General features: G+C 43.4%; 1 protein-coding gene across 4 annotated transcripts; it reads right to left on the bottom strand.

The window, feature by feature from the left end:
• Positions 1 to 531: 531 nt before the first annotated feature.
• Positions 532 to 6,585, bottom strand: LOC147154055 (striated muscle preferentially expressed protein kinase-like). Of its 4 annotated transcripts, XM_086040320.1 has the most exons (6): positions 6,269 to 6,585; positions 4,379 to 4,421; positions 3,791 to 3,916; positions 3,662 to 3,691; positions 3,152 to 3,250; positions 532 to 886 (listed from the first exon to the last, which is right to left on the bottom strand). In XM_086040320.1, exons 3-6 carry the CDS (start codon positions 3,792 to 3,794, stop codon positions 540 to 542), a joined length of 480 nt encoding a protein of 159 aa, XP_085896446.1. In that variant the 5' UTR covers positions 3,795 to 3,916; positions 4,379 to 4,421; positions 6,269 to 6,585; the 3' UTR covers positions 532 to 539. The 4 variants fall into 4 exon arrangements, with proteins under 4 accessions (XP_085896446.1, XP_085896420.1, XP_085896439.1 ...); XM_086040294.1 differs by having other exon boundaries at positions 3,662 to 3,916; XM_086040313.1 differs by lacking the exon at positions 3,791 to 3,916.
• Positions 6,586 to 13,791: the final 7,206 nt, after the last annotated feature.

The raw sequence follows: 13,791 nt of genomic DNA, 5'->3' as shown, positions 1-13,791 counted from the left end.
TGTCATTTTGTCTTAATATGCCGTTTTTATGCTCCAGGACACAGCAAAGAAGTGCAGATGGCACAATAATGAAATCAGAAGTTGCCACATGTAGGCCTTTACATTTAAACCTTATTGTAGTGCGGTGACGGATAAAGATGTTGTTGCAACGGCATCAGTGACAACGGCAAAAGAAAGAAAGAAAACATGAAAGAAAACGCCATGCGTAGAAGGGAGACTATCGGAAATGTGTGTTCATGCTAATATTAAACTGGATCCAGGCCAGCATTTGACGCATGCCACTGCAAGTGTAAAAAGTGTGAGACTCCAGAAAACGTGCAGCAGGTACACTCACAGTGCAACCAAATATGTCAGTGCCTTTGCAACAGGTCAGAGTTAGATGCTCCCACAGCAAGATCAAGTCAAAGGAAAGTGTGGCACCAAAACAAAGAGTCAATGAAAGAAAATAATCCACAGTAAATGCTTTGGTGGAGATTGATTTATGACGTCTTGGCTTGAGCGTCTTTTTAAATTTGGGGTTGCAGATAGTTTGGACTCTTCTACAAGGGCATGGAGAATGTTCTCCCCCGGTAGAGGCTGAACATACTGCCGTAGTAGTCGCTGCCGACAGAAACACTTTCCTCTGACCCCTGAACGGGCCGCGCCAGGTTAGCGTGAGACGCCCGGATCAGCGGCTCGACACCCAGGTGACGGACAGGCAGGGGGCCCTCCGCAGGACCGCTGCCAAGAGCTTGCCTGGATGAGTTTGTGGGGTCCATGTTGGGCCCCGCAGGACGGGAGCCCAGCGTCCGGAGCTCTCGTTCCACCACGGGGTCATAGGAGCCCGGAAGGGTCGCTCGCCGATCAGAAGCATCGGGGTTATATTCCATCATCCGATCCCCCTCACCTAGATGGATCAAAAGGGGAGGTGCAGGTGCATCATTTGAATGTTGGATTCATCTTATATTGATAATGACCGGTATTTTCACAAATATACACTTCCAACGACAAGGTCTATTACTTTGTTTTTGATGTATACTCAAGACATTTGGCTTTCGGTTCAAAAGATGAAGATCAGACAAAAGTTCGGAATTCCAGCTATCGTGTCATGTTATTGACATCCAGATGTGTTAAACAACGCAGGACAGAGCACCTTTTTGTTCTAAGCCAGCCACTTTTCCAGTGAACAAAAGATTTGGAATGGACATTATTCAATGAACTTCAAGTGAATAATATTGAATCTTTGATGGCATAACCCTTATTTGCAAGAACTGCATCAAACCTGTGACCCACTGACTTCACCAAACTATTGCGGTCCACATTTCAAATCCTTTTCCAGGCCATTACAGCAGCCTCTCTCCGTTCTTGTTTGTTTCTGGGGCTTTCTCGAAGTTTGTCAAAGTTGGTAGTCGGAAACCCTAACGGAGGTTTAAAATTATAAGCGGACCGCCCTATAGGTTACTATTAGGTTCGGCCGGACAAAATGCCGGCGAGACGGACGGTGGAACGGTAACCCGGCTGTAGGTGGAAGGCGATTAACGGACCGTGAATTTTTCGTCAAATATCCAGCTCTGCATTTTTCCGTAAATTGCCAGACGAAATGGTTTAGCAGACTTCAGAATTCATTCTGCTGCAAGCATCTACATCTAAATGTAATGACCATGAAATAAAGGCTGGAATTCCAAACCTTTGTCTCATATTCATCTTTAGATCTGGAAGCCAAATAAATGTCTTCAGTATACAACAAAAACAAAGGAATTGAAATTGAACTTGCCATTGCAATACTTTTGGCGGGGACTGCATTAATGGACTTGATGTTATGTAAACCCAGTTTGTTTTAAACCCATTCTTAAGGCTGGCCTTTTAGATTGCGATCAATTTCAAAGTTTGTTGGTCATTGCTAAGTTGCACAGTTTGCTCTTGATCCATACCGCAGTAGAAAATGATGAATGAATGGGATTATTGAACCATCATTAACTGCTTCTCTACTTGAATGTTAATATCATTTCACTCGCGATTCACAGCCACCCCGTCATACAAAATCTATTTTTCTCTAAACAAGCACTTCTTGCGTTCATACTGTGTGCTGTGGAGGCGCCTGCAAGCTACTCCTTGAAGAGAACAAATAATGGATCACCTCCTCCCACCCTCGCTGCATAGATTCTCTTTCTATTCTTCCACTTTTGGTTTCTCTTGGGGATGTGTGGGGTGCAGATCCGCCAACGCAGAAGCTCAGAAAGCAGCAACACACAGTGCAAGTGAGGGAAGTGTCCTTGTGGTGGAGGAGGAGAAGGGCGTCAATATTTGGGATCTAAATTCAGACATGCTGTTGCTGGGTTTGGACGAATGTGAGAGCGGGCAGCTTCGATTCAATCTTACATTGAGTGATTTGCGTTCAACATTAGAGCCTGAGAAAGTTACTGCTGCTCAATGGACACATTTCCTTGCTGCATGCAATGAAAGTTTGGTTAAGGTGGCCTGTCCAAAACTGGGGCAGTGTGTTACATGATGGGAGTTATGCAGACAGAGAACAGCTGTCGTTCAACAGAAATAGATGAAAAGATTGCTAAAAGGTTCCGGTGTTGGCAGCACAGTTTGACTCCAAGGTACAGTAACTTCAATGACAAAGCATCAATGAACTACAAGTTTGAAATAAATGATGGAACGAATGACGAACATAGACCTGTTTTTACTTCATAATTTTATGACGACAATGGTATTTTGTTTGCACAACACAAAAAGCGAAGTTGTGGTGGATAAACTGTTGTACAAAAGCAAAAGCGGGGTTGTTTATTTCTGTTTGGTTATTTTTCTGTTTTTCATTTTCACTTCATTTTCATGTAAAAAAAAAAGAAAAAAAAAGAAATTGTAACAAGTCATTGCTAGCCATCAACTATTTTCGAACAAAGGGGATTGCATATTGTGAGTGCATAATTCATAATCCATTTAATGTGGCCTTTTTGGTGGTTTTCCTTCGATTTCCCCTTGCCTCTTATATACATTTAGATTTTGATTATTTATTGATTGATTGCATGTTTGACTTTTTCTTAATACAGTGTATGAAACAAAATAGGACAATTTTATCCTCAAAGCGCCTTTGACTTTTTCTGTCTACAGCGTGTTAGTGTTTATTACAACCAGTCACGTTTACTGTAAACGTCAACATAAATACCTAAAGGTCCTCCCCGGGCGGTTTTGTCTTGGTGTCTCCCCAGCCCTCCTTTGGGTTCCATCTGGGGCTCGGTGGTCTCATCCTCTGTGGTCTCAGAGTCTGGAGTGAAAATAAGAAAAATGCATAATTGATGGGTGAGGCAAGAAGAAGAGGAAGACTACTAGCCAAGGGAGTTTTTAATGGATTGAAGCCAGGGTGTGATGAGAAGCCATGGAAAGAAGAGGAACATGTGAATCCATGGATCTTTTTTTTTTTTTTTTTTTTACCAAAATGATCACTTTAGACTACCATGTCAACAAAAAACAATCTGAGAGGCACACAAGATTTGGGATGTTGTGAAGGAAACCACAACCAAATGACACGAAAGGGAACAGCAAAAGATATACGACAGCCACCTGAAACCACATCTGTGGGTGAAATCATATCTCCACGGCAATGAGATGAAACCGCGAAGGAAGGAAATGAAATAAAAAAAACAGGCGAGCGCTGAATGAAAAGAGGCAGATTTACCGTAGCTTTGCTTTCGGCAGGAGCGGAAAACTTCGCTTCCGTAGTGGCAGCAAGAGAGGGCAGACGGGAGAGCACCGTTACTATGGAAACCAGCATCCCTCTCACCCACACGACCAATCCTCTTCGTACCCATTCGAGGTTTAAAATCGGCGGTTGGCCCGACACAAATGTTTAGCGGTCACAGCGCGTGGCCGCACCTCATTGCGCTGCGCGCCATCAAGCCAGATCCTGATTAGATAATTCCAGCGAGTCGGCCTAATGGTAGGAAAGCCGTTGCAAGATCAACAATCAGCATCAAAGTAATCACTACATTCACTGTCTTTTTTTTTTTTTTTTTTTCTTTTTCCTTAGTAGCAATATGTAGATCCACTCAGCTGCATCAAATTAGGTTTAAAGAGCTTAAATCCCATAAGCATGTCATCAGTACTTGGAGTGAAGCAAGAGCAACTGAACCAAAGTCAGCACACAATATCCTAAAGGGGCCAGACACTGTTCACGTGAGGGTTTTATGCACAAGCTAAATTGCAATGTTATTGCATCGTGGGGGTGGATGTACCGGTACACTCATGTGAGCCACTCTTGTTGATGGCCACTTAAAGGCAGACGCAGACATTCTTCAGCAGCAAAAGTCATTACTGGGAGGATTCCAAGGCTGGTAGAGGCATTTCGATAACGCTAAAGAACAGAATGTGAGGAAAGCTCATAATGACAACACACCATGCGTGAATCTGCCAAATGTCCGTGTGGAATGGCCGCTTCTCTGCAACAAGACAGACAACAAGTGTTATTCACGTTATGCTGCTTGGTACAGACCATCTCAGAATGATTTTAATGTAAACAATAGGCAGCGGCATACTTCTGGGAAGCAGGAAAATAAGTGACTACCTGAATTACGACAAAAACATGATTGTTTTTTTTTTTTTCAATAAAATGATTCCATCAAGACTGCGAAGTCGCCGCATTTGAAGGGACAGACTGGGAACCTAGCTATCTTTGAATTTATCTGGCTGAAACTTGGTTCTAATCATTTTCATCTAAGTATTTTCGATGATTTTATTGTGATTTTTGTCATTTCTTAAGATTTAGTCTATTTGTATTTATTGCTTTTAATGTTTTATGAAAAGCACTTTACATGCTACAATGCTATACATAGAAACATGCCTTGCCTCAAACCACCATCATCAAGTTTATGGAAGGCATTTAAGGAATTTTCTCACAGCTATGTATTAAATGTTGGATTGGATTGTCTCTGAAAAATTTTGCAAAAAATAATATCTTGCCAGGCCTTTTTTTGTTTACCTTTTGCATTTACTTTCATTGGGGGGGGGAAAAATGACCATTTTCTTAATTTGAGGTATTTGGGGGCTCTTTTTACTCTTTGTTTGCGTTAACCATTTGAGATTTTTTTAACTCTCTCTTTTTAAAACAATTTACCTTTTGAAATGCCTCCCCTTGTAGCAATTTATTTCACTTAAGAGCTTTATTTCGCCTGGCACTTTGCACGCTCAAACTATGAACTATGACACAGGAGGGCTTGTAGTGGCATGAAAAATCACAAAGGCTTTTACCACGCGGATGAACACATCCCATCTTGGTGACATGTCCTATAAGCGTAGTACTCCACATATTTCATGTTTCATGCTCGTCTGTATCCCAGCCACTCTACGGCACACTTTGGCAATTCAACCATCTAATTCAAGTGCTATGTCAGAAGGTGTGAATTTTCAAGAATAACAATGTGAGTATTGATTGACACTAATAATCCAACAATATTTACTGTGCTTGTAGTTTGCATTTGTGTAGCCCTAAACTTCACCAGCTCTCTTTTTCCAGCTCTGAGTGAGATGAAGCACACTTTTGCCCCACTGCAAACCACAATGATAAACCATTGTTTGTGAAGGAGAGTTTTCATTTTTAGTGTGTGCGTGAGCAGGCCACAATCTGTCAATCAGAACCATGGAGAGCAACCCACCATGACTCACTGGAATGGATGGAAAGTAACAAAAGCAGCCCCCCTCCCCTCCCAAAATAAGACCAATTCCCTCTCCACATTTCTTTGGTGCTCCCATAGGCTGCGTTCTTTTTTTTTTTGTTTTTTTTTTGGCGTGCGGCAACTGTTGCCTGGCATCTTGTGGTGATCGTCAGATGGGCAGGAAGCAGGTGCGTTTATCTGTGTTTCTAGAACCAGAACGCCACTGTACCAAAGAATAGACAAACAAAGAGTCTTGAAAGCAACACCGCATCTCGGCTTTGCCACGAGCGGCTATTGTGCCATGAGCGTATAGCCTACTGACACACTTTTCGCCTCTTATAGTAATTCCTTATTATTTAGTACGTCACAACTGTCATCGCAACATTCCTGATGTGCTGGCTCAGGGCACATCTGAAATTCAATCTTGCCTTGGACAATGACAAAAACGAATACACCTCCGTGTACTTGTTTTCTGAAAGTAACCCACAAGGTATGGCGCATATAAACTCAATTGTGTCCCGTTATTAGGTGAGGGGTGTGGCAAGACATCTCAAAGGGTACAAAAAAATAATAATAATCTCACCAAGATCAGTGCAACAAGTAAAACATTCTTTTCATTTTGATTGCAGACTTACCTGAAATCTCTTCTTTGACCAGATTTTCTTCATCCCGCTTCCTGTCTGATGGACAAGAATACCTGTAGCATCCACACGCTTGCACCAAGCCTGAGCGCCAAGGGTGTGGCGTGGAACGTGCAACACACAAAATGGGATTCAGCCGTGTTTAGGCTTCCGTGTAATGGTGGGTAGGGGAGGGGAGGAAAGAACCAGAGGGAACCAGACTGAGGCGTCTTTGTGTTTGAGCGGATCCGAACGCCGATGTGAGCAGCAGCCCGCTCTGACTGCGCACCCTCCCAACCTCGACGCCTTGGCGACAAGTGCAGAAATGCAAGAGGAGGAGGGAGGCAAGCAAGCAGATGAGCACCGGAGGAGGAGGGAAGACGAGAAGCAAAAGCGCTGGCTTTAGGGCAGGCAGAGAAAACAAAAGGGGAGAGAAAGAGGAAGGGGCAGCGAGGGATTGATGAAGGAGAAGAAATTCAGGGAGATGACGGCATGCCAGGATGGAAAGAGCAAAACATAAAAGAGGGTAGAAGGTTGAGGCGAACACAGGTCACAAATGGGAATGGAAAAGGTCAGGATTGCAATTTACGCTGTCTTTGTTTTATTTGCCGGCTGCCTCGCAGCGCATTGGATATGTTTCATTCTATTAGCTGCAGCAGACGGCTTCAAGAACCAAAATGCTCAATTTCCAAACAATCAAAATTCTGGAGAATTCCTTATCATCATTCCCACTCCTGCGTTCCTCCATTTTTCATTTTATCACTTTTTCTCTACCCTGTTATCGTCACTGAAAGACCCTTGTAATGTATATTCTGAGATTTGTTTCGAAATACATTACACATGTTTGAAGATGATTGCTCCAAAACATGTGCAAATCCTGAGAATTAGTACTTAAATGTGGAACTATAGCATTAAATTGTCATCATTTTGGTTGTCCTTTTTTTAAGAGCATGGCAAAAACGCATGAGTCAGCCCTCCCACACTGTCTAAGAACTTCAGTGCCTTCGTTCGCATCAGTTGCTATCCAGTGCAATTGCGAGTTATTTCATAATTAGTTGGCCCATTTCTACCATGACAGTCTGCAGTTGGCCAGCTAACTATGCCTACCCTTCGAAACTGCATCTGTTCTGGAGGCCACGATTTCCACAACAGCTTTTGGTTGACTTTCCCCGGAAGGTCTTTCTCATCTGGTCCGACATAACGCCAAGCATGGAGACGACGCTGTGGAGGAGTGAGCTTCCGGACGCCCGTTAGCACGCAAGCTAGCTGTTGGCTATCGCCACTCGTCGGGGCATGGAAAGGCCCATGACAACTCTGTGGGAAATTTCCCAGCCACAGGAGGCTTAAATCAGATACATTTTTGCAGTTCAAACATGGAGGGATGTGTAGGCATAAGAAAGCCCGAAGACACGGTTGTACTTGATTGACAGTCATTGACAATCCTTCACATTTGCCAGTGTCATTACAACTCTTCTCTGTGGTGTTTCAAATTTACAAGACATTGTTGTTTTACCTTTATAAGGACATAAATCTTCCTGGCCACCCTCCCTCTTACACCAAAGCAACACTTCAACTTTGCCTACAAACCTCTTTCCATCTTTCCGTCCATCCTACACTCTAAAAAGAGTTGGGTTGAAAATAACACAATTTGGGGTCAAGAATGGACTGATCCACTACTTGGGTCAAGTTGACCAAGCTTTCTGGGTTGTTTTTGCAGTAAACAACCCCCAAAATGGGTAGCTTTGAACAAAACAATCCAAAAATTGGACAGTTTTGTACAAAACAACCCAAGAAAGTGGGTCAAATTCACCCAAATAGTGGATCGGCGTTTGTGTTATATTTAAGCCAACTCTTTTTAGAGTTTACCATCCCAAAACTCCTTTCCACCTTTATTACATCTTTCTCATATATCCTTGCCTCCCACCTCCCCCATATGTTCTTCCCTCCACGCCCCCCTTTCACACCCAGACTTAATTGTCCTTTCAGACACATCTGTGCTTTCCACACCTCCTCATCAAATGAGTCTAAAAATAATCTCTAGCCACGTAGGCTCCTCTATTGCGGGGCGGTGGGCTTTCCAACGCTGTCAAGTGCGCGTTGTTGCTGTTTGGAGCCATATTCAAATACAATCAATGCATGAGATTTACTCTCCCCGTGAATCCGGAGTCACTCAACCGATGTGGTCCTTTGACCCCCACAATATGACGTGTGTCCCTCAAAAAGTGTCTGCTCTCGATGAATTCCGTGAGCATGAGAGTGGTCTTGGATTTTACACCCCCCCCCCCCCCACACACACACACACACCGCTCTCCCCCTCGAGCCATCAGTGCTGGGAGGTGGTGGAGAGAGCAGCAATCGATGAGAGTGCTTTATGCGTGATACAGGCTACACCCCCAAGAAACAGCTCAAATGCTCTCGGATCAATACATCCATCATCGTACCGGCTCGTTGTGCTCCAGTTCAATGAGAGGCTTGCTACAGTCACATTGTGGATATTGTTTCTCCTAGTAAGGCCTAAAAGCAACAAACTCTCCTGTGACTTGGAGTTACAGACGGAAACATTCATTGCAGGTGAAGTTTGATGTTTGATTATCTTAAAATAACAAGACTTCACGGAAGGCTAATCAATGAGGTGACGGATGCAGTTTTCACTGACAGACAACGGGCGGCCATTCCGCTTTATCAGCAGCAGAACCGAATCTCCTTTTGCTTCTGTGACAATCACTATTATAATAATAATGTTGCAATTCCCAACTCTTCAAAACAGAACAACTACTATTTAAACCTGGTCAAATATAACGGTTTTATTGCAGAAACCAACACGTGCCATACTCACTTTGCTACAACTGTCTGGCATCATCTCCATTGAAGCCAATCACAAGCTATTTATGTTGCCACAAACCTTTCACGTGTCCTCAAACATATCTGCGTTGTTTAGTTCTCATTAACTCGCTTCTGTTATAGCTTCAAATGTGCTTGAAAGTGAGCATAGGGATATTCTTCTATTGATACGGCTTGGTGGCAGCCGGACTTCGTACCCATAAGCCTCATTTTTGGAGCGAAAGAAGAGTTTTACGACATAGTAATTTTGATTGGCCATTAGACATACATCTGCAATGTTGCAAGGCCATTCACCTATGATTCAAATTTCAAATTGCAGTAAAACTAGTAGCAGACGGTCGGCCACATCTGAAAACGTGTTGCCGGACACTGCGCGGCAGTCCCATTGCAGAAAAATGGTTGAGCGCTGTGCAACGATCCAGCTGAGCCACTATGAGGAATGTATGTTGAATGATCTGACCTTTGTGGTCAGCTTCTTTGGGTTATTCAAAATCAATCGAACATTGCTTTGCCATGGTGCACTAATGCCAGACTTGGTAAAAATAAAAAAATACATTAAAAATGTATTGGAAATTTGCATCAAGCACAGGATGACATTGGAGCGCAGCAACCACAAACAACCCAGATCAAACAATAGTCATAAACTGCAGTGATTCTGGTCCGACATTGAATAATAATTCCAATAATTCTGAAGAAAATTGGCAGAGTAAAAAGAAGACTGAGTTGAGCAAGGAGGAAGATGAAAAGAGTTGACCTTGTGTAAGACATCATTCTTGTGTCACCTGATTCTGTTCGCACAAAGCCGACTGTGAGGAGACTCATTTCAGCAGCGGCATGTCAATTTGTGTCACGTGGCCGGCCACCCGATCCTACCATCTAATCCTGACTAAATCTCAGCGGGTCCGTGTTCGCCGCCGGGGACAGGACACAAAGCCAGTGACACGCCGTAGGGAACGTCACCCACAGATGTTGCCTCAGCTGCCTCGTCACAAGAGGGAGGCCAATTAATGGCACGGTAATCCACTTGCACGTAACATTTGGAGAATGTCAAGCGGCAAGCGGCCTGCATTACACAAGGGAACCGGGCTGGTCACCAGACATGTGAAAAAAAACGATACGCTTTAACATACAGTATTAGATGATCTGGCACTTCAAAGCTTGCCACACCGCTCCTTTGACCTCTGTTCAAAACTAGTCCGAAAAATGTTACGGCGGCCTAAATTTGGTATTATGATTTGAAGGGTTACCACAGCGAACATATCATGTAAGCGGCAAGAAGGGTAACTGCCGCACTCTTGAAAAACCACAAGCTTAGTCCGTAAACAAACACCGTGTAGCCTAGCCTCTTGCTAGCAGATGTTATGGCTGGCCATATGTTCAAAAGAATAAAAGAAACATAGACAGAAACAAAACCAAGATACATAATGAACAATGAACATATTTGTAGACATACATGAGAAGTTCCACTGAGTATTGGGCCAAAACGAGAACGGGACCAAACAACAACTTACATTGGTGCCTCTTGGTCCTTGGTCCACTGGCACAGTCGCTCACACTCCTCAATGCCTTGCGAGTGTCAAGCAGTTCCCTCCTCAGCATTCCCCCCCACCAACATATACAAAGTGTGAAGCCCACTCCAACTTCCCGCTGAGTCCACAACGACCAAAAGAGTGCCAACCACTCGTCAGCCCATGGCCCGCTCTCCTCCTGTGCTCTCCTGGTCCACCCAAACTTTGATTCCAGTTGTCTGCAGTTGCACTGGACTTTCCCTCTGCACCCCCAATGGCACAGAACCAACACCCTCCCACCCAAGCAAGACTTCAGTCACACTGCGTCCTCTGATGGCTCATTCTGTTTGCGCCAGGATGGTGAGGGCTCTGAAACCCGAGCACGTAGAATTTGCTGATGACTCACTACAATGGTGAACGCCATGGCGGCGATAACGAGGATAGCGTTACACACCCGTGGGCGTTTTTACACGAATGGTCTTCATACACTGGAGTGAAAGATTCTTCTGACTGGAAGAGCGTGCCCTCCTATGCATACCCGAAAGTGACAGAGTGAAATGTTGGCGTGAGAAAAAAAACTCCCTATCCAACCTGGGAATCATAATGGAAATGTATCGAAACATGCTTGACATTCATATGACAACTTGTTCAACCATGTCTAAAGACTTACGCAACGTGCATTTGTTCAACTTGTTCAAAGAAATGGGAAACTGCTTTTTTTATGTGCACAAGTGACTCAATGAAGATTGAACGGGTCGTTTTGAGAATTTCAATTCTGATCTAAGAAATGTTCCAAAGCCACTGAGAAAAAACTGTAAAATGAATGGTCTATAGTGTTCTTTGGTCCAAGAGTCACCCCGCACAAATCTCAAAGAATTCAATTAGGATCTCATTATAACACTGACTGGGGAGGTGCTGCCTCGTGCAAATGAAGCACATCTCACCCCACCCACTTGTTGTATGGGGAAAGTGGATTTTCGTTACCAAGACGAAGGATGCCGTAACGTGGCGTGCAACTGCCGGTTGTCAAACCGACCTCAAGTCCGAAGAGAAAAGCCAGATGGCCCTTCACCGCAAGTGGCCGAATTGAAGTTTTAACGTCAGTTAGTGCGTGGAAGTCGACACGTTCGCCGCACGTTCAAATATGTGCCGGTTATCAAATCCTAATGCTTTTATCTAAGGCTAATCTAAGTTATCACTGCAGCTTTACCTTTTAACTTTGACTCGATTGTGTTGCCCCGTAGTCTGGCAGCCGGATCATTGCTTGGAAATTTAACCACCAAGTCGTGGCTGTGTGGGGGAGATTATTATGTAAACCAAATTCAACGTTTCACCCACAGACTTCATGATATCAAGAGGCTGCTGACAAAAGATTGACTTGGTTCTTTAAGAACAAACTTGCAGGTACCCCAGAGACCCACTTATTAATACGTAATTCAAAAGTACGCATTCCATAATATGTCCACGGTAATGCATACTTTTTCTGTGACCAAAGCGTTAGCTCATTCTTCGGTCTTTCAGTGTCTCAGAAGCAATGAGCATGATCCTAAACCTACTCTCTATATTAGTCAAGACAACTCTTGTTGTGAATTGACACTTTGTAAACGAAACGATTTAAATGTGACACGCTCGACTTGAGCGCACTTGATGGGTCAGAGCTACTTCAGACAGCCAGGCTGCATATGACACCACGTGTGACGTCAGAATGTTCAGATCGACCCCATTCAATGTTCCGCTCTTGTTTAAGATCAGAGGTGGCAAAAGTACTCACACTCCGTACTTAAGTAGATGTACAGATACTGTATGTTAAACGTAGTAACAATTCAACTCCAACAAGATTACAACAAGGATCAAAAGGAAAACCAAACAAACACTAGGACAGTACTGGAGTTGACTTTGACAACAGAAAAATGACAACAAACTGACTAGGACTGAAGGAGAGCGGGGAACTAAATACAGACAAGTTGGCAATACAACGAGGAACATGTGGACAAGACACAGAGGGGAGGAGGTCGCTGCTTGGCTACCACAAGGGACCGGGATGACAAGCAAAGGTGGACTTAATAACTTAACGAGAGACAGACAAAGAAACAAGGAAAAACATGAAACAAGGAAAAACATGAAACATGAAGTCAAAAAACAAACTCAAAAGACAGACTATGACACTGAAATGTACTTAAGTACAAAACTTAGTAAAACTCAGTTATTGCTGTCTATATTCAGTAGCTGCTTTGATAACCCATTTTGAGAAGTTCTTTTTTTTTTTTTTTAACCAAAAGCGAGCTAACATTGTCTTTTATGCGATCTAAACAACATGTTCCCATAGCCTTGCTAATGTTGTGGACTGACAACAAAAATGTAGGTTGAATTAGCTGGAGGAAAAAATAAACTTCACCTGTAATGTGTTGTTTTTTTCCAGACAATTTTTGAATGGCAGATGGCAAATTGTGTTTTTTAGGGCGGGCGCAAAAAACTATATATATATATATATATATATATATATATATATATATATATATATATATATATATATATATATGTGTCATGTTATGAAAAAGTAACGAGAATATTTTGACAGAGTAAGGAATAAATAAGATCTGTATTCCAACATAAGGAATAAAGTATATGGTTCAGACATTTGTACATTGTTACTTCATACCACTGTTTAAGATTCAAAGGCCACAAACAAGCTGGTCTGCTCCGATAGCAGCTATTAAAATTTGCCACGCACACGGCAGGCTCGCCCGAGAATGCACATTTAGAGGCCCTTTGCTGTGCTTTCACGGCGCTGAACGTGATTGAGAGTGACAGCATCACTCCTTGACCGCAGTGGTGCTATAATTATCTATGATGTCGGCTGGTGCAATCGGAGACGCACGCACGCATCGGAGCTCTGAGCCCCCCCAAAGTCAGCGAGGCACATACCGTGCCGGAAATAACTATGCAGAGTGGAGGGGCGCTGGAGAAATGTGACAGATACTGGGGGACCCAAAACGTAGGACCTGAATGAAACACCACTGGGTTTTCACCGAATGACTTTTAAAAGCAAATGCCACGTTCAAATGCCATCATTTAATCTCAACATGGAGCACTGAGATTTTTGGCTAACCGGTAAACAGACTAATCGGGGAGCACATGCGCAGGATCATTTAGCGTGTGAATTCTCACCAACTATTTTTGGTGATGCAA

The sequence above is a fragment of the Filicampus tigris genome, chromosome 1, assembly GCF_054856515.1.
Source record: "Filicampus tigris isolate MCC_2025a chromosome 1, RoL_Ftig_1.0, whole genome shotgun sequence".
NCBI classification, from domain to species: domain Eukaryota; kingdom Metazoa; phylum Chordata; class Actinopteri; order Syngnathiformes; family Syngnathidae; genus Filicampus; species Filicampus tigris.
Note: the sequence above shows the minus strand (reverse complement) of the source record. Positions and strands in the feature narration are given on the sequence as shown.